Below are 26770 nucleotides of genomic sequence, written 5' to 3' on the forward strand. Positions count from 1 at the left end.
TCTTAAAGTTAGACTTGGGATGTTCTTAAATAGCATTTAATGCATTGTTGGGGTGGAAGAAATTCTAGTTCATCTCAAGTTTTAGTGATCACGGACTACCAAAACAAAACTGGGATTCTCAATGGGTGGCATACATTCCCTTTGAACCTGTTCATTTAGATATATTTCTTACACTGGCACAACAAATTTGATTGAAGTGAATTGAACAGATCAGAGCATTGTAGGCAGCTAAGTGGTACTCTGGGTAGAAGTACTGAAATTAAGGGACCTCAGTTAGTCATGCCTATTAATTTCAGCATAGGACCAATCCATTTCTTTCAGTTAGACGTGTATTTTTGGAGATCAGCATTTAGTGCCATTGTGACTAATTATCTAGATAGAGACAATTTTCATATCTAAAACCAAGCCATTATAGTTTGCAACCCTATAAAGGAATATGCTGCCTTAGGATGTGGTTGATGCATTAAAAATAAGTGGCAAAATTATGTGGTTTTTAATCTAATTTGACTACACTTAAGAATATGTTTGAAGTCCTGCTCTCTAACACCATTTTTTTTTTGTTCCAGCTTCTTGAAATTGATAAGGGCTTTTCTTTTGTATATGGATTTATAAAATGTTTTGAAGTGCAAAGCCCAGTCTCCTTCATTTTGTTATCTTAAGGCTAGTTTAAGGTAGTACTTGGTCCCACCCACTCCTTAAAATTAGAATATGGCATACTAATTTAAGAAATAAATGAAAACCTTCTGGCCTTTTCTGAAAATATACTTTAAAAACACCTCAAATGCATCTACTCTGAGGCTTGGATGACAGTGCCAATAGACAATAATAATCTAATTACTGCAGCTTTATTCATGTGCAGATTTCTTTATGACCGACATCTATCTATGCAGACAGCTTTGATTATAAATGCTGATGATCTGGGGTTTCCCAAGGCTGAGGGGAACGTTTATCCAACGGAGAAGGCTCAAAAGGCAGCGTCTGCCCTTAAGCGAAGGTCTGGAAGAACTTCTAATTCTTGAGGTGGAGCTTAATAATGAGATGGGGTGGAGACTAGAGAGCAGGACAGGCATTATACAGATCAGCTGATAAAATTTTGAGCTTGGCGTGGCGAGGTTCGAGCATAAGGCGCTACCTGCATTGGCGCAGCATTATCAGCACCATCCCCTCACGTGCTTACTGCACTTGCATTCTCGTGTAACGTCAATTCGCCCACAATCCTAGCAACCCAAGCCAATGCGCCTCACAGACACACCTCCGCCTAAACGCACGTGGCCGCCAGGGTGCTCGCTTGGCTGCCCTTCGTGCTGCCTGCGAGGCTTCTCTTAGGGGCCCATGGCTTTGCGAGGAATGTGGCGGTGCGGACGGCACTCCGAGCCCTTTCGCCTTCTAATAAAACTCCTCCTAAATTCACCTAGCCAACCAATGCCGTCTTTAGGCAGCTTTCCTCCGCACTACTTTTCAGGCACTACGCCGGACTTCCCTGAAGACCTGGGCCGCTGTCGCGATGACGAAACAGGCGCGCGCCGGCGAGCTCAAGGCTCCCTCTCGCTCCGATGTCCGTGAGCCGGTGCGCGAGGCTGCTCTCTCGGCTGCCGGCTGTCCCGCTCCGTTATGGCGGCCTGTTTGCTCTCCGGAGCCGGCGCGGTGGGCCCAGCCGGGCAGCCCCAGCAGCGGGTTTCTTCTCCGACGGGGGCGGCAACGGCGCGGGCGCCAAAGCCCCGGACACTTCCTTGTTCGTGCCTCTGCCCGTGTCCCCTTCGTCGCCTGGCCCCGAGGGGGACGTTGGAGCCGAGCTCACGCGCCCGCTCAACAAGAGTAAGCGGCGGCGCCGGGGGTGGGGCGGAAGGGCAGGCGGGCCAACCGTGCGCGTTCGGTTAGGGGGAACGGGAGTGCCCTTTCCTTGCCCGTTTCTTGGATTTCTCTGTCATACAAACAGGGATGGGCAGCGGGCAACTTGCGAGTCCCACCTGTCCCACAAGGGCAGTTTTAGTAGCCCTTCAAAATACACATTGAGGTAGCGCATGAGAGGGAAGCTTCAACTTGCATAGTAAGCCCGTGAGAGTTACGTTCCGAGGATAGTGCCTAAAGCCAAAATTGCATATACAATGGTACCTCGGGTTACATACGCTTCAGGTTACAGACTCTGCTAACCCAGAAATAGTACCTCACGTTAAGAACTTTGCTTCAGGATAAGAACAGAAATCGTGCTCCGGTGGCGCGGTGGCAGCAGGAGGCCCCATTAGCTAAAGTGGTGCTTCAGGTTAAGAACAGTTTCAGGTTAAGAACGGACCTCCGGAACGAATGAAGTACTTAACCCGAGGTACCACTGTACAGTAGTCCAAACAGATTGGGGTGCACTTGTGGTGTTGTTGGGGGATTGCCAAAGGTTCCCCCCCCCGACACCCGTCATTAATTATTATTTTTTTGCCAAGCATGTAAAGCTGAGTGTGCACAAGTTAAATGGGCATATATTGTGAGTGTACTGTGTAGAAAAGAAGCAATATTGGAGAACCATGTGCATTTTGTCATATTATGGCCTCTGCTAGTTTCTGGGAAATGAATGGGCCACAGATCTCTTGAGGGGTTCGTTCAAGACACACGTTTATTCCACCCCTATGTCTGTGAACAACCTCTTATAATCTGTGATGCACTTTAGATCGTGCAGAATTTATTGTACAACCTGACCATCCATGAGGTATCAGGCCCTCCCCTCACTCGCCCATCACTGTTTGGAGAACAGAAATTGACCGTTCCTGATCAGATGGCAATTGTAAAGTTACCATAAAGGTAACTGTTGTTAAGATTGTTAGTCTCCATAGCAGATTTATAGAAGGTGGATTTCACAATATGTTTTTGGTGACTACTTTTTCTTTTGGTGTATAACCCTTTCTTAATTAAATGCTTGAAGTGTATAAAGTATTTTTTTGCACAAGTAATTTGCCATTCCAGTTAGCTTGACAGTATCTGTATTTTGTCTTCTAGGCGAAGTCCTGAAAGTATTAAATAAATTTTACAAGAGAAAAGAAGTACAGAGACTGGGGGCAGAAAATGGACTAGATGGTATGCAATATGTGGTTCTAGGGATAATAGAATATTGGATGTTTCTACATGCTTTACGAGAAGCGCCTATCTGGACTTAATCTTTTTTTTGACTCTTAAGTTTTTCTAATTCTACTTCTAAAACTTACTGCTTAAGTCAGTGCTTAATAAAATAGTGTGTTGTTATTATGATATTTTTTTTTTTGAATTTATATCCTCCCAAAAGAGCCCGGGCAGCAAACACATTCACTTTTTGTAAAGCACCCCAAAACAGGTTTATAAATACAGTTACAATTAAAACATTTTAGAAACAGTTACAGTTAAAAACTTTAGTTCATCCAAGAGTTCATGGAAGCAGAATAGGCAGATTTTAGTTGATCACCCATTTCCCTTGTCCCATTGAACAGCTCCTGAAAGTTGGAGACATTCTAGAATAGTGTGGGAAGCATTGCAGGGTTACATGGGGATTGTCAAGTATTTTAACATGATTTGAAATGTCTTTAGTGTTTCAGTGACCACATGCATGGGTATAATCCTACTGAAAACAAAGCACTCTGTAGTTTTCAAGCTAAAAATCTTGTTTTGTCATTAGATCTCTCGTCCAGTTTGTAGGAAGTGGAGTTTTGTGTGCAATACTGAACTTGCTTGTGTGTATTTTTCCCTCCCCTTTATAGCTCGTCTGTTTCATCAAGCATTTATAAGCTTTAGGAAATACATAATGGAATCAAGTTTCTTGGGTCCTGATGTGCACATTCTCCTAAATGATATATGCTGTGGTGCTGGTAAGTATATTGAACATTATTTCCCCCTCCCCTCCCCAATCATTCTTCTTAAAACATGCTTAAATGTTATGGGTGATAAACTTATGAGTAAATAAAATTTGCTTTACCCTTACAAATAAGGAACTTAATCGGTTAGATTATAATATTTGCCAGTGTATTATAATGGCTAGGAGTGAGAGATGGGAGTGAGTGCTGTGAACCAGTAAATGGCCTTAGGCAACCCTTTGTTGAATATGTGACAGAGGTGTTAAGTGCTGTTGTTTAAACATCAGATACTGGTACATCACCAAGACAGAAGTGTGACTGCATGACTGTGTAGAACACAGATACAAACAAGTGAAAGATCCAAGAGTGGGTGTGCCCAGTTCCCAGGTAATGATGAATCAACAAAGCAAAATAAAGAGTATGCATTAAATTTCAAATAAATTCCAACTGAGCAACTTCATGCTGAAGCCTCATTTTGAACCCTTTTCCTTGAAGTATGTCATCTTAGACTCTCCTTGCTGGCTTCTGACTGTTGACATTTTAACATCTGGTTTGTATCCATTTATTCAGCTTGTTTCTGTTTTAGAGCTTATATCTCTACTTAAATGAATGGGCATCAACAACCTTAATAAGTTAATACTGTAATGAGAATGTTAGAAGATTATAGTAGGGACAACAAAGAGTGAAAATTATACTTTGTATTTGCTCTTATTTCTGGTACCAGTTCACTACACTGAGTTCATTAGAATTGACCCTAACCTAAAATACAGCAAATGGAAATGCCAAGAGTATAATCCTCCCCTTTACACAGAGGGCAAGATGTGGATGCTCCTGATTAGCCTGCATTCAGCTGTTTCACAGGCCATGGCAAAGCAACCCAGGGGCCCTTTAGGACATTCAGATTTGCAGGTCCTGTACAAGGAGCAGAGTACAACATGGGAACACCTTGGAGTCTCCCTGCTTCTTGCAAAGGAACAGAGACTAGGAAACGGGGCACCCAGAGAGCACTGAGAAGGGAGGCAGAGAAGGCTGCTCCAGGCTGCTGCTCCTTCCTTCTTCCCTCCTGGCTCTCTTCCATGTCCACATGGGACATGGAATCCCTCTGCATGGGGAGAGCAGGACTCCAACCCAAATCTCATGGAAACCTTTTGATGGGGCTTCTTAATTTAAAACAAGGCATATGAGCTTTTGATTCTTGAGGCCATGATTGAAGTTGTTAGTTTAGTGCAGTACTAGAGAAGAGCTGCTGCAAATGGGCCTGTAATACAGAAAAGTATGTGTAAATTCTCAAAGTATATTAAAAATTATTTAGTCCCCAAAAGACGATTAAAAAAATGATATTGTGAAATGATGCCAAATATCTTGTTTAATTCTGAGTACTTGGGTTTTCTTGTAATTTAGAAGGTTATTCACAGCTAATAGGGTTTTAAGAATTGTCCACTGACATTATTTATATCACCAGACTTAGCAATATTATAATTATTCTGAATACATCACTGGGTGATGGTTTACTCCTTGTTGATTTTAATATACCTTTCTCCTTCCTTCTAGGGCACGTTGATGATCTGTTTCCATTTTTCATGAGACATGCTAAGCAGATTTTTCCTATGCTGGAGTGTATGGATGATCTGCGTAAAATCAGTGATTTGAGATTGCCACCCAACTGGTTAGCTTTTTAAAATCACTTATATGTCTTCCTTATGATAATAACAATGTCAGTGCTGGGACAATGTGCATTTTATGTTCCTATCATGTCAGTTATTCTCACTGAAGTTGCCATCAGTGTCTTGTGTTACTTTTGAGTGTTTTTCTTTAATTGAAAAAATGTTATCAAAAATCACAGAAATTGAGGTGTGAGATTACATGGTTTGAAATCAACATATCTAAAGGTGTATTTAGTTTTCAGCTTATGTATATACTACGAAGTGAGGTGGTGTTTAAACAAACAGACTGACCGGCTCAACTATTCATTTCTCTATGTATCGCTATAGGTATCAGGACGCCAGAGCTATCCAAAGAAAAATTGTATTTCATGCTGGTCCTACAAACAGTGGAAAAACCTACCATGCAATCCAGAGATATTTAGCAGCAAAATCAGGAATATACTGTGGCCCTTTGAAGCTTCTGGCACATGAGATCTTCCAGAAGAGTAACGATGCTGTCAGTATGTTAAATGTGTTTCCATGCTTCTGTGACCGTTACAGTCTGTGATGATGATTCATGATAAAGTATTGTCAATGTACACAATATTTTTCACAGTCACATAAGCAAAACAAAAACAAGTACACCAATAAGCGCATAATTATATTTTGACAGTGGGTGTGCACAATAGTGGAAGGGGAGAGTAGAAAGGAAGAGGTAAAAGAAAGAATAAGTGCAAATACAGTTATATTAGTAAAAGTAGCTATCTAGTGATCATTTTTGTTATGCTGCATTGACTACTTTTTTTTGCTTGAGACATTAGTAACTTCTGGAGTTCTGTAGCTGTCAAATGAGTAAACAGAATATCTGTAGCCGAGACAGCAGAATCCAGATCTTGTGGCTGCTGAGTGAGTACCTCTGTCATATTTGAGTATGTGCTTTCTGCAACAATCTCAGTTAAAGGAAGCCAAACAGTTATGAGCTGTTCAAAGCCTGTATTGTAAAGCTCAGCACACCCTAAACCAAATGCATTGAAGGCAGCAGCATTCAGTCACACTGCCGCACCAGTTAACATTACAGTTAACATTACAGTTAACATTCACGACCATTGCAGCCTTCTCCACCCATATAGATTTATTTGCCATCATATTTATGTCTTTATCCATGATGGCTAGATAGGAAATCTTTTTTTTTTTTTTTTTTTGTATCGTATTTTCTGAGATTGAAAGGGCTATAACTCTTTGGTCAAGCACAAGGCTTGCTTTCGGAATACCCCAGGTTTGACCCCTGGCATCTCAAGGGAGGGCTGGGAAAGGCTGCCGTCTGCCACCCTCGTGACTTGCTGCCAATTGCTGTAGGCAGTTCTGAGCTTCTAGAACTTAAACAAATTAAATGTGTCTGTTAAAGCCACAGGGACTATCTCTTAGAATATACTCTCCTGAAAAGTATGTCTATTCCAAGCTGCCTGTGGAGAGTTTGCCTTTCTCTGAAGCAAAGCTGGGAATGTTAAGATGGCGGGGCACTGGCTGGAGAGTGACAGGGTGGGAGGGGTGGTTAACTTTGGCTGCTAGAGGCCTCCTTCAAGAACTTCTGCTTGGTTCCTCCTTCCTTGCTTTGGAGGGATGCTCTTCCCATCTACCCTCTTCCTCTATTTGCATCCATTTTTTAGTAGCTCTTGTTTAAAACAAAAATGGGGGTGCTCGGGATTTGTTTTCTAAGATTTTGATTTCTGCACAAGATGCTTTTTGGGCTGTATGTTGTCTGTTTTCATATTTCAGTGTACAGTAGTATCCTTTGGGAGCTTAGGTTGGATTTCTCTTCCTAGAACAACCACCTGTATCTTCTCTCTCTTTAAACCTTACAGAACGTGCCATGTGACTTGGTAACCGGAGAAGAACGTCTTTGTGTTGATCCTGAAGGCAGGCAGGCTGCCCATGTTGCTTGCACTATTGAGATGTGCAGCGTCACTACACCCTGTATGTAAACTTCTTTCTTTTGTGTGTGTTCTTCAAGGGTATTGAAGCATATCATGTTCTAGTTTTATAAATTTGCCTCTGTAGTGTTCTGATATATTTCAATGTAGAATTTTTTCTCTGTTATAACAGATTAACATGCCAGATAAATGACAATGTAGAAAACGTTCTTAAAACTGTTTGTAAAAACTGTTTAAATAATTCATAATTGAAATTATTGTTTTCCTTCTGTCTTTTACCTTTTGAAGTTTGTTTTTCTGGTCCCTTTTACCACATACCACCATTTTTTGTATTTTTAAGATGAAGTAGCTGTGATTGATGAAATTCAGATGATTAAAGATCCGTCCAGAGGTTGGGCCTGGACGCGAGCGCTCTTGGGTATGTTTTCTGCAGGTTTCATGTTAGTAAAACAAATTGCCTTTAGCTACTGATATGCGACTTCTCTTTCATATGGACAGTGTAGTGCAGGGCTCCAGAACAGCCTTCCTTCCCCAAGCTGCTGCCCTCCAGTTCTGAACTGTTTCTCTGACCATTTGCCATGTTGGCTGGAGCTAGTGGAAGTTGTACTCCAATAATATCTCCAGAGTACTTGGTGAGGAAGTCTGCTCAGGAATGTTAGTTGAACCTGTCCTATGTATGAGTATGGTGTACTGACACATTGAACTGTATCCAATTTTATTTAGATTTAAAATAAAAATAGCCAGTCTACTAAATTTGTAATGTGCATTTCGAATAGCTTTATTTCCATCCTTTGTGGTGGGATAGTGATGGCCGGGATCCAAAGAACCACTTAAGGCACACCCTTAGCAGACCATCATACAAAGCCAAGTCCCCTCTGTTTCAAAATCAGTTCACTATGTGACTTGAGGGGTTGAAAAACAGGGTGTGCAGAACCAGTTGCAATTGTTTTGATCCTAGCACTTGCTTCCATCTTGGGTAATTGTCGGACAATGAAATACTGTCCAAATTTTGGCATGGTTTACTCAGAAGTAAATTCCACTGCCTTCCCAGCAAAGTGTGTAACTTGAGATGGATATTAGGGTGGGGTAAGTTACCGTATTTTTCGCCCTATAGGAGGCACTTTTTCCTCTCCAAAAATGAAGGGGAAATGTGTGTGCGTCCTATGGGGCAAATGCAGGCTTTCGCTGAAGCCTGGAGAGTGAGAGGGGTTGGTGCGCACCGACCCCTCTCGCTCTCCAGGCTTCGCGGACCTCTCTGCAAGCAGCGGGAGCACTCCCGCTGCTTGCGGAGAGTGGCCTGCATGCTGAAGCCTGCGTGCGCTGAGATCAGCGCGTCCAGGCTTCGCGGACCTCTGTGCAAGCAGCGGGAGCCAGCGCTGGGCTCCCACGGCTTGCAGAGAGCTGCCTGTTTGGGGGCTGGGGTCGGGGGAAGCTCGGGCCTCCCCCGCCCCCAGCCCCGTGCTTGGGGAAATAATTTTTTCCCCTTTATTCCCCCCCCCAAAAAAAAACCTAGGTGCGCCTTATGGGACGGTGCGTCCTATAGGGCGAAAAATACGGTATTCTCCTTGATATTATAGTTTTGAACAAGTGGCTCCACAGAACCTGCATAACAATTGAATGAGGTGGTTATTCAGATTCATGAACTGGGCAAGTCTTACTGGGCTTTGCTAGCTACAAACATCTGCAAGCAAAACATTTGATTATGATAGCCTTATAGTAGCAATGCAAACCATATGTCTGTTTTCAGTATGTGTGATCTATGTAAACTGCTTTTACAGTCCTCCTTTCTTGTGTACATTTTTTATACAGGACTCTGTGCAGAAGAAATCCATGTTTGTGGTGAGGCTGCTGCTATTAACTTGGTGACAGAGCTCATGTATACTACAGGGGAGGAGGTTGAGGTAGGCATTGTCCATATCTCTATAGCTATGTACTCCGATTTTTAAAGCTCCCTTTCTTAAAAATACTCACTAGAGCCTGTGCATTAAAATCAGTGCATCAGTTGTGAAGCTGTTAATATGTTTCTGGCATTAGCAAGATTATTCACCGGCCTCTTTTCCCTTAAGTGTCTCAGTGGGAGAAATGAGAAGCAGGGCTCATTCCATCAGTTTGCCAAAAAACCCACCTCCATCAGACACCACCTACTGATGAACTGCTTCTATGCCAGCTGGTGGTTATATATTATACTTCCACTGCAACCAACCCCTTGTGTGTGCCAGTGTAGTTTACCTGATTGCTACCCATGTCTCTTATTAACTGCAGTTCTGTGATGGTTGCAAGGGTAAATGATGCTTTTTCTCTCCAGGTGAGAAACTACAAAAGACTCACCCCTCTAAAAGTCCTGGATCAGGCCCTTGAATCTCTAGATAACCTTCGCCCTGGAGACTGTATTGTCTGTTTCAGTAAGAATGATATTTATTCAGTGAGCCGGCAAATTGAAACCCGGGGCCTAGAATGTGCTGTCATATATGGAAGTCTGCCACCTGGTAATTACTCTTTGATATATGTTGGGGGAGTTGGGAGGGGTGAATGCTATGTGAATAATTAGGAAATTTCTGTTCAATATTTGAATATTGAAGTACTTGCAACATCATACCCAAGAATTCTGAGAAACCCCAAGAAACAGTGCAGTTTTGGAATCAGTAGTGAAAATCAGTGCAGGTTCAGTCCTCTTACCTTGATTCAAAATGGCACCCAGTTGTATCCAAACAAAGGAAAAACCTGTTCCTTCATCTTGGGAACCATCATGCAAAATTTGGTTATAATATTTTAAGAAGGATCCAAATGCATAGTGAACAAGCAGCTGTCCAGAATTTATAGTATGCTGTGTTTTTAAATGTGCATTTCTTTCTTTGACACCTTGTCTTGGAAAATGTTAACTTGTTCATCTAGTACTTGTCTGGTTCACATATTCTTAGCAGGGATGGCCTTGATTACCATACACTATACAGGGGATAGATCTGCCCATACAGCTTTAATAATACGCAGGTCAGTCTAGTTTTTAGTTCTGTGCTGACTGCATTTTCACGTACGGTTTGCATTTCCTGAAGTCTCCCTTCTTCTCCATGGCCACTTATTATTTCTTTATTTCAAGAATTTCTAAACAGCCCTTTATCCTGACAGATTCCTAGCAGTGTACAGACACTTCACGTTGGGTATGGGCAGCATGAATGAAAACTTGCAAGTTGTCTGACACACAGGAAGAGGGGAAAGCAGTGATGATACTGTCTTAGGAGCTGGTTCAGTCATGTCAGAGGGGCCTACACAGTCATCTTGGAAGTAGGCAGAGTTGCCAGGGTGGGATGGAATGTGCATGGCACCAGAAGCTTGGGCAAAACTGGCAACTTAAGGTTCTGATGTCACCAGAAGCATATATGGCCACATATACATTGCTCCACATGGAGATACCAGCTCATGCAAATAGTGCTTTCATGTGAGCCCATGCCTGCTTCCAAGGTAATCTCAGTGGGCCACTGACATATCTGAACAGCCGCTAAGTAGTTCAGAATATTAACATTTTTCACTGTCACCTGCAAAACACCATTGTGGAATGGTAATTTTAAAGTATTTACAATATTTGGTTCATTTCAAACCAAACTGAAAACCATAAATGTAAATTGCAACATAGTCCACACTTGTCATTGTTTCAGGGACAAAACTTACACAGGCAAGGAAATTCAACGATCCTGATGATCCGTGTAAAATCATGGTTGCTACAGATGCAATTGGAATGGGACTCAATTTGTAAGTATCCTGGGTGGGTTGCAGATTCTATCAGAATGAGTTAAATGTGTTGGTGATGGTTCTTTGCCTTTTCCAAAACCATATCTCAGTGCTACATATCCCCTGTGGCCCTTGTGTATAGGCAAGTACTGGTTTCTTAATTTAACTTGACTGGATCTGGATTTCTAACCATTTTTGTCCTATTTCTCAATAGAGTGCTGCTTCCAGTGCAGAGACATTAGATGATGATCTAGATAACTAAGCTGTTCATAAGAGCCTGTCTGTGTGGCACTGAGCCTCATCATATCTCTTGTACCTTTCCAGCAGTGTGGAAGATGGAACGCCATCAAAAGTTGGATAGAGTTGGTGCATTCACTGGGAGATGCATTGCACTGGGCCTAGTGAGCTTAGATGTATAGGGGTAGAATGTTTGTTCCAGAATGGACATTGCACATCTAGCAGTCACCCACTACTATGTGGCAAACCTGAGACTGTGGAGATCTGTGTTCGGAGTCATCTGTCTGGTACCTTTTCCTGACAAACCTTTGGGTTTGTGGTGAAATTCTGCATTGTATTGATAAGGTTCATGTTTTGAGAATTACAAATCATAGCTCTTTGTTCCGACGTCAGTGTTAATCCACTATCTATGCTTTTGTTCTAGGAGCATAAAAAGAATCATTTTTAACTCCCTCATTAAGCCAACTATCAATGAGAAGGGTGAGAAGGAAATGGATACAATTACAACATCTCAAGCTCTACAGATCTCAGGCAGAGCGGGAAGATTTAGCACTGTATTTGGAGAAGGGGAAGTCACCACCATGCATCGAGATGACCTTCCTTTGTTAAAGGAAATCTTGAATAAATCAGTGGATCCCATAGTGGTAGGATATTGTTATCAACAACATCATCATATTGTTGGTGCATTTTTCAGTTGTCTGATAGTAGAGCAGCATTGGAGCATCTTAAAACAAGTTGATCAGTCATAGGAAGCTTCTACCAGGTCAAAATTTTGTATTAATCTGACTTGCGGCTATTCTCCAGAACCTCTGAGAGGGATCTTTCCATCATGTGTTGCATACAGCTTTTAAGTGGGGAGTGAATTGGGGGCCTTTTACCACTGAGCCATCTCGCCCCACACCCTGCCAACTTATTTGTGCAAGTAACAATTCAAGCAATTGACATGACCTGGAATATAAGTACTTGTATGAGCATTAGCAACTTTTTTTTTTAACTTAAATTTTATTGTTACCATTCACATTAACACACCATACAGAGAAAGAAAATAAATTTCCATCACTTTTGGTGGTGATCATTAGCAACATTTATTAGCAGAACACTTTGGAAATGAGGAAGTCCCTGCTCATGGGACTTACTGCTGCTTAATCAAATGAAGATGATAATGTATAAGCTGGTTCTCTGGAACTTTTTAGCTAAGTAGCTGTTTCATTAATATTAGTGCAGTAAATGGGCAGAAATGACTGGCAGAATCCGAGACCAGGGAAGAGAGACAGCGGAAGAAGATTGGAAGAAATTTAAGGACTATCTTAGGAAACATTGCAAAATTAATGAATGTTAGAATGATGTTGGTTTAGAAATTATGTGGTTTCCAGCTGTAATGGTTAAGTAAAAATAAAAGAAAGGCTAAAAAATTAAATGAAAAATAAGGGAGAAGATTTGCTGAATTAATAATTAGAAATTGGAATACAGAAAGGGGAGGTTTGAGGATGTCGGGGAAGTAAGTTACAAGAAAATAAGGGATTGAAACTATACTTGTTTTTGTTTGTGTTTGTTTGTATTGTTGTTTTGTTTTGTTTTTATATAATTTTTGAAACTTTAATAAATATCTTTAAAAAAAATATTAGTGCAGTAAATGCTGCATAGGGCATATGCTGACTGGGCCACCTTGTTGTTTAGATGCTTGTTCTGATAGTCAGATAAAATAAATTTAGGAAAGTTTAATTCTTGTAATAATGAGACCCTTTTCTCCCCCCCCCCTCTTTTTTTCACCCAGACTGCTGGCTTGCATCCTACCGCTGACCAGATTGAGATGTTTGCATATCATCTTCCAGATGCCACTCTATCAAATCTACTTGTAAGAATCAGAAAACCTGTTAAGTTTTACATTTCTGTGTACAGCAGTTTAAGCTTCATTGTCTTAGCTAGAGAATGCTAGTTAGGATTTTGAGGAGCTGTTTACCAGCGTCTAATCTGCATAGCCAGGCTATCTTTGCAGTGTTTGCTTCTGCAGTTGATAGGTTTCCCTTTTCCTTTTCAAGTCTTAAGAAGGACTTCCCTCAATGGCTGCAGAGATGCTGCAGGAAATTGCTAGTTTCCTTGTGTGAATATTGATAGATTTCTATGGGAATAGTCAGGGCTTCATCTAACTAAGAGCATGTTTATCTTTCTTTAAAACAGGATATTTTTGTGAGCCTCTCTCAAGTTGATGGCCTCTACTTTGTGTGCAATGTTGATGACTTCAAATTTCTAGCTGACATGATTCAGCACATTCCACTGAACCTGAGAGCCAGATACGTGTTCTGCACAGCACCCATCAACAAGAAGCAGCCTTACGTCTGCACTTCGCTCTTGAAGGTAAGTGACTTGCCTCTCCTGTGTGTGTGCATCAGCGTGCATTTTTGTGAGAGTAGTCCGTGTTGTACTAAGTTGGTGTCAGCCTCTTCATCCATTTGTGGGCATGATCAAAATTAGGTGACCCAAATGACAAGTTGAGATGGTGGTGATCAGAATGCTATATGGATATTTGTCTGGTCTCCCAGCAGTGGTGCCACAGTTACATCCTGGGACAGTGAGGGGTTGGAGCAAGATGCTGGTAAATTTGGGTTGGCTTGGGCTCAGTGGTGGGTGCACCCGCTTGCTTCTGCTGGTGTACCTGAACTGCCCCAGCCTTTACTCATGTTCCATAAAGCATGAAGAGTTACTGGACATTTCACAGGCCGGCAAAACTGTATCTTATTCATGATTACAGAAGCATTGCAACCTTCAGCCTCTCCTTTTCCAGTGCCTGTTCTGAGACACATGGAAAATTCGGGGGGGGGGGGGGTTGCATCCAAAGCATTTTAGAAAGTTTATATCATAAACTATTGTCATGTCTAGGTTTGGCAGGAAAAAAGTAGGCTGCTGCAAAGGGCATTTGGCAGTGTGAGAGATTTATGGTGGTATTGTTCTTGGGGAAATATTCATTGCTTAATGCTTCTTCTTTTTCCTTTTCTAGTTTGCACGGCAGTTTAGCAGAAATGAACCTCTGACATTTGACTGGCTGTGCAGGCATATTAATTGGCCTCTAGTCCCGCCCCAGAATATAAAGGACCTTGTACACCTTGAAGCTGTTCATGATGTCCTCGATCTGTATCTGTGGCTGAGGTACTGGAGGCTTGGTTCCTTCTTCCTCCTCTTCCTTAATGTGGGCAGCTTTGGGGCATAAGGAGTCCTCCGCTTTGGGTAAAAGCATGGTTCAGTCCTCATGTGAGATGACACCAATGCAGAATGTTGGTGGGGAACTATTGGTCTTAAAACTCCTCCTTGTCAAAATTTCTCTGCATGTGGAAAACACCCAACAGGGAGATGGCGTCTAATGCAGCCTCTTCCAAGATGGGTTTGCTTTCCATGTTCAGGGAGATTTTGAAATAGAGGCACTTTGAAACAAGCGATTTCCTGCATGGGTCTGGGGAAGGAGCAGTCCTGGGAGAGAACTGTACCATATCAGAAACTGCATATTTGAAGTGTCATTAAGTTGGGACCAGAGAGGAGTTGTTTACTGTCAGCTCTGCTAAGACAGAGGCTGAACAACCGGTTCTTTCGACCTATTCAGTTAATGCAGAAGAGAAACAAGATCTTTTTTGGAGGTGGAGAACAGATGAGGGACAGGTGAGGGGTGGGGGTGGGGTGTAGAGCTCTGGACATAGATTAGGGATACTTGGATTTAAATCCATGCTCAGCCTAAGCTGTTGCACATGACTGATGCAAGTATAAAATGGGTAACCCACTGCGTGCTGCTGCCACAAACCTCTTGGAGAACTGTGGAATAAAACACAGCTATTTTATAGATGGTTTCAAACCAGAGTGGCTAACGGGTTGCTCTCCAAATGCTTCTGAATTGCAACTCCCATCATCCTTGGGGTAAACTGGCTAAGGCTGATGGGATTTGTAGTTCAGCGACACTTTGAGAGCCAGACACTGCCCTCCTTTCATTTAAAATATTCTATCTTGTCTACTACGCTATGCATAAACTGTGTGTGATGTTAGCTTTTTATTGTAAGCCTTTTGGCTTAATGGTATTGCGTATTACACTTAAACACACCCACACCCCAGATTACATGTGTTTTTGAGGTATAACAACTTGATCAGCGGTTTGCTCTAAATTGCTACATAGTTTCATTTGTATCTTAACCCCAGAAAGTTGAAGTGCATAACAGATAATATGCTGATCAGTTAATGCCCAGGACTACAGATCCCCAAAATGGGGTAGGGGGGAGCTCCAGAGCAGATCCAGAGAGCATGCAGGTGATGGGAGAAAAAGGAGAGGAAGTTCTGTTGCATGTGCAGAAGTTCTGCTCACACAAGTAGCTGGATTCAGCATTTTATTGAAGAGGTCCCAAAGTGCCAGTTGAAGGGGCTGGGGGCTGATAACCTTTCAAGAATTCTTGGTCTGAACTTATCATACATGCATGTTTCCTTGCAGCTACCGGTTTATGGACATGTTCCCGGATGCTGCTCTCGTCAGGGACATACAGAAGGAGCTGGACGACATTATACAAGTCGGGGTGCTTAACATTACGAGGCTGATCCGCGTATCGCAGGCCGCTTCTGGGTCTGTCACTTTACCAGACGACTTTCCTCTCCAGAGGGCTAGCATTGGCAATGGGATGTTGAATGCGGAGGACCTCCTAGAGGCTAACGGAGAGCTTTCCCCAAGTGGCGTGAAGACCCAAGGGCACCGACGAGCAAGGGGATCCAAAGCGATGAACTATAGGCCTGCTGAAGCACAGGGCCGAGCTCAGGGCGCTCTGGCTGCCAGACTAATACAGCAGGGACTCCTCACCCAAGATATGCTGAAACAGTTGGAACATGAGTGGCTGGCTCGTCGCAAGGGCGGTGCCACAGATGAAAACACAGGCCCAAACAAAGGGAAGAAGAGGAAATAGGATGCTGTGTCTTTGCAAAATAAAAATTATATTTAATAAGCTTTGGTCTTTTGATGGTATAGGTTAGGAAGTGGGGAACTTGTTTCCCTGCAGATGTTTTTGGACTACAGTCAGCCCCAGCCAGCATGGCCAGTGGTTAGAGAGGACAGAAGTTGTAGTCTTAACAGTATCCTGAGTGGCACATGTTTTCCATCCTGATGTAGGTATAGATTAAAAAAAAATTCATATTATAAACAGTAAAAGAATTTTCCAGTTGTACATTGCCTTAAATGGTGCTTTACACCAGAAGCAAGAAACAAAATGGGGCATTTAGAGTCTTGGCTTCCAGTGATTGTGAACTGCATCTCCCATCAGCCTCAGCGAAGTTAATGGTCATGGACTGAGAGAACTGCAGTACAGCACACCATTCCTGAATGGGGCAGGTGGGTGAGAACAGGAGGAGAGGAAAACATAATACCACAAGAGATGAATGTGAGTAAATGCAGCTACATGAACTTTATTGGGCTTGGAGCTGAAGTTGTAGGCATCATTATAAGTGTAAAGTTTGCAGCAAGCATATTCTGTGAATGTTGTGCTACCCCAAACCATAACAATCCCAAGGGACCACACATCTTTGTTTAAACACTGAACCTCAGATAGCTTAATGCCAATGAGTCACATCACAAAGTTCATGCGTATTTTTCTAATAACGCAACCTACCTCTGCAGTTGGTCATCCATCTCATTCGACGAGGTACATAGTTCAGCAGATAAACAGATAAGTAGAAAGGTCTTTTGACTCGTAACACCCTCAGATAGGACACCCAACCCACACTTTTTAATTGTCCTTCACAGGAAGGAAATAGGTTGCATTCTTTGGAAGAGTGCTTTGGAGGAAAGGTCATGATTCTATCTCACAGTGTCTCTTTTTGAAAGTAATTTTCCAGTACAGTGGTACCTCGGGTTACATACACTTCAGGTTACATACGCTTCAGGTTACAGACTCCGCTAACCCAGAAATAGTACCTCGGGTTAAGAACTTTGCTTCAGGATGAGAACAGAAATGGTGCTCCAGTGGTGCGGCGGCAGCAGGAGGCCCCATTAGCTAAAGTGGTGCTTCAGGTTAAGAACAGTTTCAGGTTAAGAACTTAACCCGAGGTACCACTGTACTCTCGAATGAAGTACGAAGAAAATCTATACAATATTTCTCTCTGAAAGGGCAAAATATATTTAGTGGAAAGTGCCCTTAGAATTGAGCCTTTCATCTCTGAACACTCGCACCCTAGCAGTTAAGAGGGATTGATGCTGCCCATGAAGCACTTGCACAGAAGCAGACTTGGGAAGGGAGAACTTTGCTCCATGGAAGGGCACAGTGGCTACCTGAAGCTGATAGGCTTATCATTTATTGCTATAGTATATATTTCAAGAATGAACTTTGTTGATTGCGGCAGTCAGAGTTGGCTGTGGCTCCCTTCCATGTGACCTTGAGATTGTGGCTGTGCGACATTTGAATGACTCGGAACATCCCGTAGACAAGAAAGCGCTGGAGCTGTGCGCTAGCAAGTACAAAACGAAATCTTGGGTTTTGAGTAGTGAGCCTTTAAGGAGCAGAGCACTAACTGGGACATTCTTATGAATTTTGCTGAGATTAGCACTTCCTTTAATTTGCTGTGTGTTCCCATAGTGTCTCCATAGTAACTGTTATAATCACTCTGAAGTTTGCTCAAGCGTTTCTAAGGCTGATTTGGACGAAAGTTTACTTCCACGCTAATGATGTGGATACAATTGGACTCGATGGAGAGTTAACTGGGTTCACATGATCTTCTAAATGAATAGGGTGTACTACTGCACTAATCCTCTGCTAACAAGTTCTGGAGCTAGCTAGCTCAGGACAGAATTCTCCACATGTTATTAACCTGAATGGCATTTTAGGATTTAATAGAATTGGGGTGTGTAGACTGGTGCAGTAGGCAAATTTTGGAACCTTGATTTTGCTGTGGGGGAGATGAATGAATGCCAAGTATTTTGTGGAAAGGGGACAAGTAGTAAAGACTAAGCTCCTCTCCAAGGTTGACTGTGTAAGAAACACAACTTAACAACTCCCTCTTGAAATGATCTCCTGTTTGTAGTGCTAATACAGAAGGCTTGCATTTAACTAGTCTGATCCCCTGTGGTGAGTAAGAATTGCCACCAGGTGACCATATGAATCACCATCCTCTCTCTTTGCTTTAAAGCACTCCTGTGGCCTCTTTGAGGTTATACAGGAGGTAAATGGGGGTGTCATGCAAAGTCTCCTTATTATGTTCCTGAGGTCTGGAGGCTGTGTTTAAGATAGTGTATTAGCATGCTGTTGAATGTTATTGTTGGCTCCCTGTCCAAGTTCTCCCTGTCTTCAAAAGACTTTGGGACCACAGAATAAGAGATTGGGCACAGAAGGTGATTGGAGAAGTGGCAAGAGAAGTGCCAAGGAACCTGCCTAGTGTAGTGAAAAGAGAGGAGCAGGGCTTGAACTTTTATGAACAAACCTTTGATAGGTTCGTAAAGTGATGTGTCAGGTGGGAAACAGCAACCTTGAGATGGTGGCAAGCTAGGAAATAAAACTCGGGAGGAACATATTTTTTGCAGTCTTAACTTTTACAGACTGAGAATTCTCCTGTAATGTAAATATACATTAGGGGACCCAGGTCTTAATTTTTGACTGCTATCATATCCACCTTTGGTCAGGCAGTAGTGGGTGCCAACTCGTCCGTTGAAGACCAGCATGTTTGAGAAACTTTTATTGCATTCGTCTCCCCCACTGCCGTTTCCCCATCAGCCGTTTTCCAGGAGGTCATCCGAACAAGGATGACATCGCTGTGCTGCCATTGTTCAGCACTCTGTAGCTGCTGGCCTTTTAATTGAGGGTACAGGGGAACGGAGGATAATGATGCCACTGATGGACAATGAATCCATTGTTCTTTCTTTCTGTGTGCAATTGTGAAGAGGTCGAGAGCAGTTGCAGTGGAGTCTCCGGGTGTCAGTTGCTGGAAATCACAAGTGCAGAAAGTGCTGTGCTCCCCTTGCAGGCCTCCCAGAGGTATCTGGTAGGCTACTGTGAGAACCACATTGGTAGCTCAGTCGGTAGAGCATGAGACTCTTAATCTCAGGATCGTGGGTTCAAGCTCCACACTGGACAAAAAGATTCCTGCCTTGCTGGGGGTTGGACTACATGACCCTCGTGGTCCCTTCCAACTCTATGATTGTATGAACAGGATTCTGCATTAGCTGGACCGCTGGCCTGATCCAGCAGCTCTCTTCTTATGTTATAATGTTCTATACCATTGCATATACTAAGCATCAGCCTGAGGGGATGGCAGGGCTAATCTAGGGCTAGGAAAGCTTTCTCTTGGGTACACCTTGTCTAGCAGCCACCCGCTAGACACAGATCTAGTTCAGCTAGCGGCAAATTCCGGTAAACAAAACTCACAAGCTGTACTGGCGCCATGCTTTTGGGGCTCTTCAATTTGTTGTGAAGCTATTTCAGCTTTGGAAACTTCACCAGCTATAGGAGACTGGGGATCGCTCATGTTGGAAGATGTAACTGAGGCTACCCCTCTCTGGATAGATCAACTTCCTTGGTTATGAACATTCAGCATTATAAGCCACAGGATAGGCTGGACCTAAAGTCGAGTGTTTGTGATGTCCATTATGCCTCTGTCAAAGTACTACACAGCTCAGCTCTTTGTGTTTAGTGGACGATTTCCAGCAATAAGCAAGGCTCCTTTTGCATCTGTTGCTGTCCAAGATCTTAACAGCCATGTTTCTTCACTCTGCTATGGCAGCTCCTAAGCATCAGTGCATGGTTGAAAAATACATACATACATATATATATATATATATTTGCACAGCTCTTCCTTTCTCAAACTCTTTGAGATCTGGGGGTTGGGTGGCAGATGACTGGCACTTGAGAGCCCACAGGCAAATTATTGCGAAAACTTACCTAGATGAAACGAAAATGTAGCAGACTGGGAAAATGCGCTTTGCATTGCTGTAGAGTGCCAAGCGGCTGGGTGGCTGGGAAGGAAAGTGTCCTCTATTCCCATGCCGTTCCCAGCAATGTTTCTGAGCGATACAATGCCCATTGAAGTGGCTTGTTTTTACTACTTTTTCCCTACTGGAAGTGTGCCATGCTGTGGAAGATCGTGCTGGGCTTCAGTTAAGCAAAGAAGCACCCATAGCAACTGGTTTGTTCAGGGGTAGAACATTTCCAAATTGGGCCAGTAGCTAATTGTTTCCTTTTCTCTGCTCTTGGCAGTTAGCCACCTGTTCAGTATTAGACTATACCAAGTGGTGGGAGGGACTCTGTGTGTGTGAGGGGGGTGGGGAGAGAGGGGAAGGAGGAGAGAGCTAGAGGCTGGAGATTAATCATTGAACCAACTACACTGAATGGACTTGTTTAGGACTGGCTGCTCTGGGGTTTCTTATTAACATCTCTGCTGGCAAATGGCCCCGGCAAGTGAGTTTTGCTGGCCTCATAGTATATGAATGAGATCTGGAGTTAGTTGCTCACAGCTGTTCCATCAATACTGAGGCATTAGAGATAGAGAGAAATGTTTGCTGTACACTTAGTGTCGTTTTATTTCACAAAACTAAAAGAGGACCAGATCAAAAAGGTAAGAGTTGGCTGGGCTCACTGTTTTGACATCAGCTACTTTAAATAAGAGAATTGTTTTTTGACTTGTGGGTTGTCATTAAAAAAAGAAGAAAGTTTTGTGTATGTAGTTACAACATACACTTAGCAAAAATTGGCAGAGGATGAGTTTGTTCAGCTATTTTTAATTTAATTGCACTCTTAGAGGTGGAAAAAATATCTAAGGAAAGGAATCTTGGTGCAAGCAAAGTTCAGAATCTGTGACAAGTACACCTAAGCTAGAATGGTAATTTTTAGATTTAACAGCAACAGACTGTCCCTATTATGGAACTGTGCAAGGCTAGAGCTGCTAATCAGGATTTGCAGTCACATTTCAATACTAACATTTTATATGAGGACAAAGCTGCAGTTTTCTTCCCATGGCTAAACAGGCAGCAATAAATAAATAGATCTTCTTTTTAGAAAACACACCCAGGAAAATTACTGCTACTACAATAATTCTTTTAATAATCAAATGGGCTATAACTTAAACCTAGAGGTTTAGTTAAACATGGCATTAGTTATCAATCTGGGAAAGGCTTTTAGATCTAGTTCTGTGATATGTCTTTCTAAGGTCGTGTTATGAGCCTTCCATCGTTCTCTGAGACCTCTGCTCTTCTCTCCTGTCCACCTTCCCTTTATGGTGGAAGAATGCCTTTTAGTCATTCTTCCACCATCATAAAAGAATTCCTAGAAATACGTGTAGGTTGTCACACAACATGTGCCCTAATCTCTTCAGACAATGTCTAAGTGAAGTAATTTCCCTATCTTGTAAACATGAGTCAATGGATTTGTTAAGAGAAAATGTGTACCTTAACATAAAATACGCTTTTTAAAAAACAAGATGCAGCCTTGATCAGTCCTGCAAAATTTTTTTTTTAACATTGATAGTTTATTTTATTACATTTCTGTTACACACACTGACTGCCTGTGTCCCCTGCCCTGCGAAGGAGGCTGTCCCATCACTAGTGTCAAAAAAAGTTTCAGCTACTAGTCTAAGCAGCTTCTGCATTGAAATGGAGGAAGCTTCACTTTGTCCTTTGCCTCAGGCAGCAAAATGTATTGGGTGGGCCTTTGTATCCCTTTTTCCAGCCAGAAAGCTACCTGAACGACTTAAAAAAATGTAATTGATAAAGGCAGCCCCTTGCCCTCAGACCTACAATCTTAAAAAGAAACGACACAAACGGAAAAGGGATTGGAAGGGAGGAGGGGGAAAAGCAAATCTAGGCATTTGGTCTAAATTTGTAATGACCAACTAGAATGTAAATATTTAAAGGAGAGGAGGAGCCAAAAATTGTGGGTTTGTCAGCTGATGGAGAGGCTCTGTGGTCCCATCTTTCTCCTTGGCATTGTCTATCACCTGATGGGACGGCTGCTGTAGATGACATTTAGGTCTGCCCCAATCGCACATAATGTGTGTGATCTGAATATAATTTATAGAAAAAAGGGGGTGCATGTGTATCTGCTATACCTCCCCTGCTTGACCACAGTCTACTCTTTCAGCTGCTTTTTCTCCTCAGCTGAACTCTGATCCTTGGCTCGGCAGAAAGATAATCTTGTGGGGAAGAGGCAGTGAGGAGGGTGCAGCCTCTGCAACCTTCATACCCTCTTCATGTGGTAAACATTAGACATTTCCCCCTGCTTGATATGCACTTCGGAGAAGGCCCAGTTTTCAACAAACAGCTCTGTTGCTGCCATGTGTTGTTTGGTCTTTAGGAGCAGTTGCTTGCTAAACTTACAGCACCACACTGGAGATTAGTGCTACCTTCAAGAACACACGTCCCAACTTTTCCTTCTAGATAGCAGAACAAAATAGTTAATGGGAACATGGCTAATTTGTAATCCCAGATATATCTTGTAATATATTAATTATTACCAGCTTTGGGCCCTGCCGCCATCAATAAATAAAGCCTGCTGAGGAGAAACCCCAGTCTGTTGGTGGAGTAGGCCTTAAACATTTCCTAAGCTTAAAGGTTGTCAAGTAACACTGCTAAAATGTGCTATATTTTTTTCCTTTCTTCCACTTTCTGTGGTGCATTAGCTCAGACCAACTTAAAAGATCTTGTGGGATTTTTATATTTAGAGACTGTTGGTCTAGTGTAGCAAAAACGGCAGTGCAGTTCTACACATATTTACACAGAAGCCCTGTTGAGTTCAGTGGTGTTGTAAATAAAAATATGCCCTTTTCCCTTATGGGGTATCCAAGAGCCCATATAGAGTCCTTACATAGGTTCCCTATTGGTAGGAGAGAATAACAGAGGCCAACCAGAGAATATTGAAGAAGAAGAAGAAGAAGAAGAAGAAGAAGAGTTTGGATTTGATATCCCGCCTTTCACTCCCCTTCAGGAGTCTCAAAGCGGCTAACATTCTCCTTTCCCTTCCTCCCCCACAACAAACACTTTGTGAGGTGAGTGGGGCTGAGAGACTTCAGAGAAGTGTGACTGGCCCAAGGTCACCCAGCAGCTGCATGTGGAGGAACGGGGACGCGAACCCGGTTCCCCAGATTACGTGACTATCGCTCTTAACCACTACACCACACTGACACTGACAGCTAGTAAGCTTGATCTTTATTGATCTGTTGCAACAGGGTGCTCCCCTCACTTGCAGGAAAGGAGGAGGACCCACAAAAATGCTGTGCAAGGGCTTATAAAGACTTTTGAAGTTCCCATCCTCTAGATCAAGACCACCCCCAGAAACATTATGCATACATCACAGAAGGGGTGTAACCTAAGACCACCCCTCAGATACATCCCGGAAAAGGCGGTCTAAAACAGAACATTTGCATGTTGTTTATCTCCTGTCTGGCAAGTTACTTGATTGGATTTCCTGGGGAGCCTGGCCATTCTTTTGTAGTGGTAAAATACCTATTTCCTGGGCCAGGTCACAGGCTCACACCCTATTCATATCTTAAATGTATCCTTAAGACAGGATTTGTGAGGAAAGAGACAATGGGGAGACTTTTCCAGTTTGACCTTGCAGAGAAAACATTTGGTCAGTTTAGGAATCAAAATGGTTCCAGGTTCGTCTTCCTGTGCTGACCTATGTATGTGCGGTTATGAACATTACCATATATCTAAGACCATAAAACTCCTATCACAGTGGGGCTTACTAAGTGGATATAGAAAACCCCCATTTTGATGGTGATGGTGATATTATTATTATTATTATTAGTGCTGCCACCCACTCTGGGCAGCTTCCAACAAATTATGAAACCACAGTAAACCATCAAATATTAAAAATATGTAGCTTTAAGCAAACCACCTGTCCTCAGTCGCTCCATCTGCAGTATGTGGTAAATGTGCTGACTTTTACAGCTACACAATGCATGTGAGTTACTTTGAACACAAAATACTTTACAAAGGTTAAGTGTGACTATGATTAAATCTCCCATTTCCATGTAATATCTTCTGAATGATACCCAAACTCATGCCTAGCACAGAATATCAATTTTGGTTTCTCTTGGTTTCACTCAGTTTCTCATTTTTCTAGTTGTAAGTTCAGTTTGCCCCCCCCCTTTGTTAACAATATGTTAAAACTCATCAGCATTTTATTGTAAATTTCTGCCAATTTACACATTTTTGTATGTAATCTATGTCCACACTATTTAGTTGGAGAAGCACTAAATTCAAAGAATAACCATGTTTAGGTTCACATGTGGTTTTGGAAAGGGTCAATTAGAAAGGTTCATGTTAAAATCCTAGCTGAACCAAATTCCTTTCCCATCCCTACATAGTGAATAAACTGTGGGATCTGGATACAGACCACTTTCAGGCATCTCAAACATAGCTCTGAAGTATAACACAGAAAGTGACCCCCATTGAGATGGCCCTCTTCTGGGCTCAGCGATGCCATTTTTGGGTGGGATTCAACCCCATACCAGCAATCTGAGGTTGCAGAATTGCACTTGTTTGGGAGACCTTGTGCAACAAACCCCCTTCCCCAAAATATCAGACTTTTTGCAAGAAGGAAAGTGATTGGGACATGTAGCGGAAAGTGCGCAACAATACTTGTCTTGACACAACATCATCTAATTGCCTCACAAACAAATTAAAAAAACCACTCGTTAGATAGCCAATGCTGTCAAACAAATCAGGATTAATGCTCAAGAAACAGCCTATCTGGAAGCTCCCATAGCTTGCAGCTGTGCACAGAGGCAATACATCTCTTCTCCCCAATACTTCAGTGACAACTTCACTGCCTTATCCAGGGTCCTCCCGACTCTTGGCAGTGTCAGATAGGTTTCCTGTGTTGACATGGGAGCCAGGGAATCATTTCTGCTCATTTGATTTCCAAAGGGAACGAGGAAGGGGCAATATGTCCTCAAATGTGCCCCAGCAGTAGTCGCTGGCTGGCTGAGTGCGGAACAGATCTATTTGTTCAACATCCTTGTAAATAGAATTCCCTTCCCATTAGGTCACTCACATGGCTAGTTTTACTCATGCACCAGACTACCGTCTCTCACATCCAGTCTACCTCAATGGTACTTGTAGCCGTTAAAATATAATTTAATTTAGAATAGATTGTTGATAAGGATTATAAAGCTAGCTTTTTGCTCTGACATGGTATGTTGGATACTACACATTCCTAGTGCAAAGGAATTCACAAAATAGGCCTCTTTCAAGTCCTAACAAAGCAGCTGTGCTTACCTTTGGACCAAAGGAAACTCACAAGTCTGTGCCAACCTCTCTTGAATCAAACATCAACAACGTCCTTAAATTTGGCTAAATCATGTCTCAGTGGCTTATTTTCACTTTGCTTCCATAGCACTTCACCATCCCTGTCATGTAGGCAGTCCCACGGTCTTCTGGGTTTATCACATGTTCCCATTTTAATTCCCCATGGGCAGGACTTTTTCCCCAGCTGGAACTGTCCAGAACTCAGTTCCTGTGCCTCTCAGGTGGGCGCCATTGCCATTATAAGAGAACAAGGGAGAAGCTCATGGTGGGTCTCTGGCACCTCTTTTTCTAGAGGTGCAACCTTCCAACAGTTTGACTTCACTCCCAAAGGTACACTTCTCCATTGTCTCCTGAGGCAGATGGATGCCAGCAACGGTCTCTGTAATTTCCATGGTTAGCATAGCCGTTTTGTCAGTGCTAATCCTCTGCTGCTAAGAGGAAAATGTTTCTAAGATCCTTCATTGGATCTCCCTCCTCACTGCCATGCCTCCCAATAAGAACTGGATTTTCTGAATAAATATTTAGAAATGAATTTGGGAGGGCGGTTGAAGGGAGGAAGGGAAGACAAAGCATTCTCCCTGATCTGACCTCTGTTCATTGGATTGGCCTGGTTATTTACCCAAGGGTTCGGATGTCAACAACTTAGTAAAGTGAGAAGCAGGATTATTGTTGACACAGATAAAAGCGACAAGATAGCTCAGTCAATCCATAAATGGGGGGAACGACCTGAGGGCAATAACCTCCATTAGGACCAACTGAACGGTCATGAAGAAGTAAGTTTCCAAGATAATAAAAAATGTGATGCATAACAGAAATAAGAGTGAGGAATAGAGAAAGAAAAACATATTGTCAAGGAGGTGCAGGGCCAATGCCAAACTTCAGTGTGATCCCACCTTGGGGCCACTGATGCCAATAAGTGCTCCTGCTGCTGTTTGCCACTGCTACCAAGCCTCCCCTCTTCCTGCTTAGCCCCCAGACATGTTTTAGTGATGGCACTTTTAAATAGTTGCTTAGCTGCTGCTTGGCTCTTTGGAACGAAAATGTGTTTGAAATCTAGGGTTTCTTTGCAGCCTTACATGGGTGGTGGGTGGGTTAAAAGCAGGCGGTGGGAGAATATATATAAAAACAGCTTATAGGCATCACTGTTACAGTGCGGGATGGTAGCAAAGTCAGGGAACATGG

At 42.6% G+C, this 26770-nt stretch overlaps 2 protein-coding genes across 5 annotated transcripts in view; both read left to right on the plus strand.

The window, feature by feature from the left end:
- Nucleotides 1–1519: 1519 nt before the first annotated feature.
- SUPV3L1 (Suv3 like RNA helicase) lies at nucleotides 1520–16304 on the plus strand. The gene is made up of 15 exons (XM_083740600.1): nucleotides 1520–1815; nucleotides 2983–3060; nucleotides 3714–3821; nucleotides 5358–5472; nucleotides 5798–5966; nucleotides 7312–7423; nucleotides 7721–7798; nucleotides 9190–9281; nucleotides 9686–9866; nucleotides 11031–11124; nucleotides 11765–11984; nucleotides 13115–13195; nucleotides 13519–13695; nucleotides 14336–14484; nucleotides 15803–16304. Exons 1-15 carry the CDS (start codon nucleotides 1554–1556, stop codon nucleotides 16263–16265), a joined length of 2379 nt encoding a protein of 792 aa, XP_083596726.1. The 5' UTR covers nucleotides 1520–1553; the 3' UTR covers nucleotides 16266–16304.
- A 148-nt stretch (nucleotides 16305–16452) lies between these two features.
- Nucleotides 16453–26770, plus strand: part of LOC310845510 (hexokinase HKDC1) — a 28882-nt gene continuing 18564 nt past the window's right edge. The window contains exon 1 of one of the 4 annotated variants that reach the window (XM_083740596.1): nucleotides 16453–16736. In XM_083740596.1, the coding sequence (XP_083596722.1) occupies nucleotides 16731–16736 (6 nt within the window). In that variant the 5' untranslated portion in view covers nucleotides 16453–16730. Of the gene's footprint in view, nucleotides 16737–20145; nucleotides 20896–22137; nucleotides 22530–24151; nucleotides 24240–26770 lie in introns of those variants that run through there. The other 3 variants (XM_083740595.1, XM_083740598.1, XM_083740597.1) reach the window with 3 other exon arrangements.

Source organism: Podarcis gaigeae, assembly GCF_964106915.1.
Source record: "Podarcis gaigeae genome assembly, chromosome: 5".
NCBI classification, from domain to species: Eukaryota; Metazoa; Chordata; class Lepidosauria; order Squamata; family Lacertidae; genus Podarcis; species Podarcis gaigeae.

Excerpts from the sequence above, each read along its gene's own strand:
- SUPV3L1 (XM_083740600.1), top strand. The coding sequence starts at position 1,554 with ATGTCCGTGAGCCGGTGCGCGAGGCTGCTCTCTCGGCTGCCGGCTGTC. Across the intron at positions 3,061-3,713 it reads GGCAGAAAATGGACTAGATG|CTCGTCTGTTTCATCAAGCA; the intron begins GTATGCAATATG and ends TCCCCTTTATAG. Across the intron at positions 13,196-13,518 it reads CCACTCTATCAAATCTACTT|GATATTTTTGTGAGCCTCTC; the intron begins GTAAGAATCAGA and ends TCTTTAAAACAG.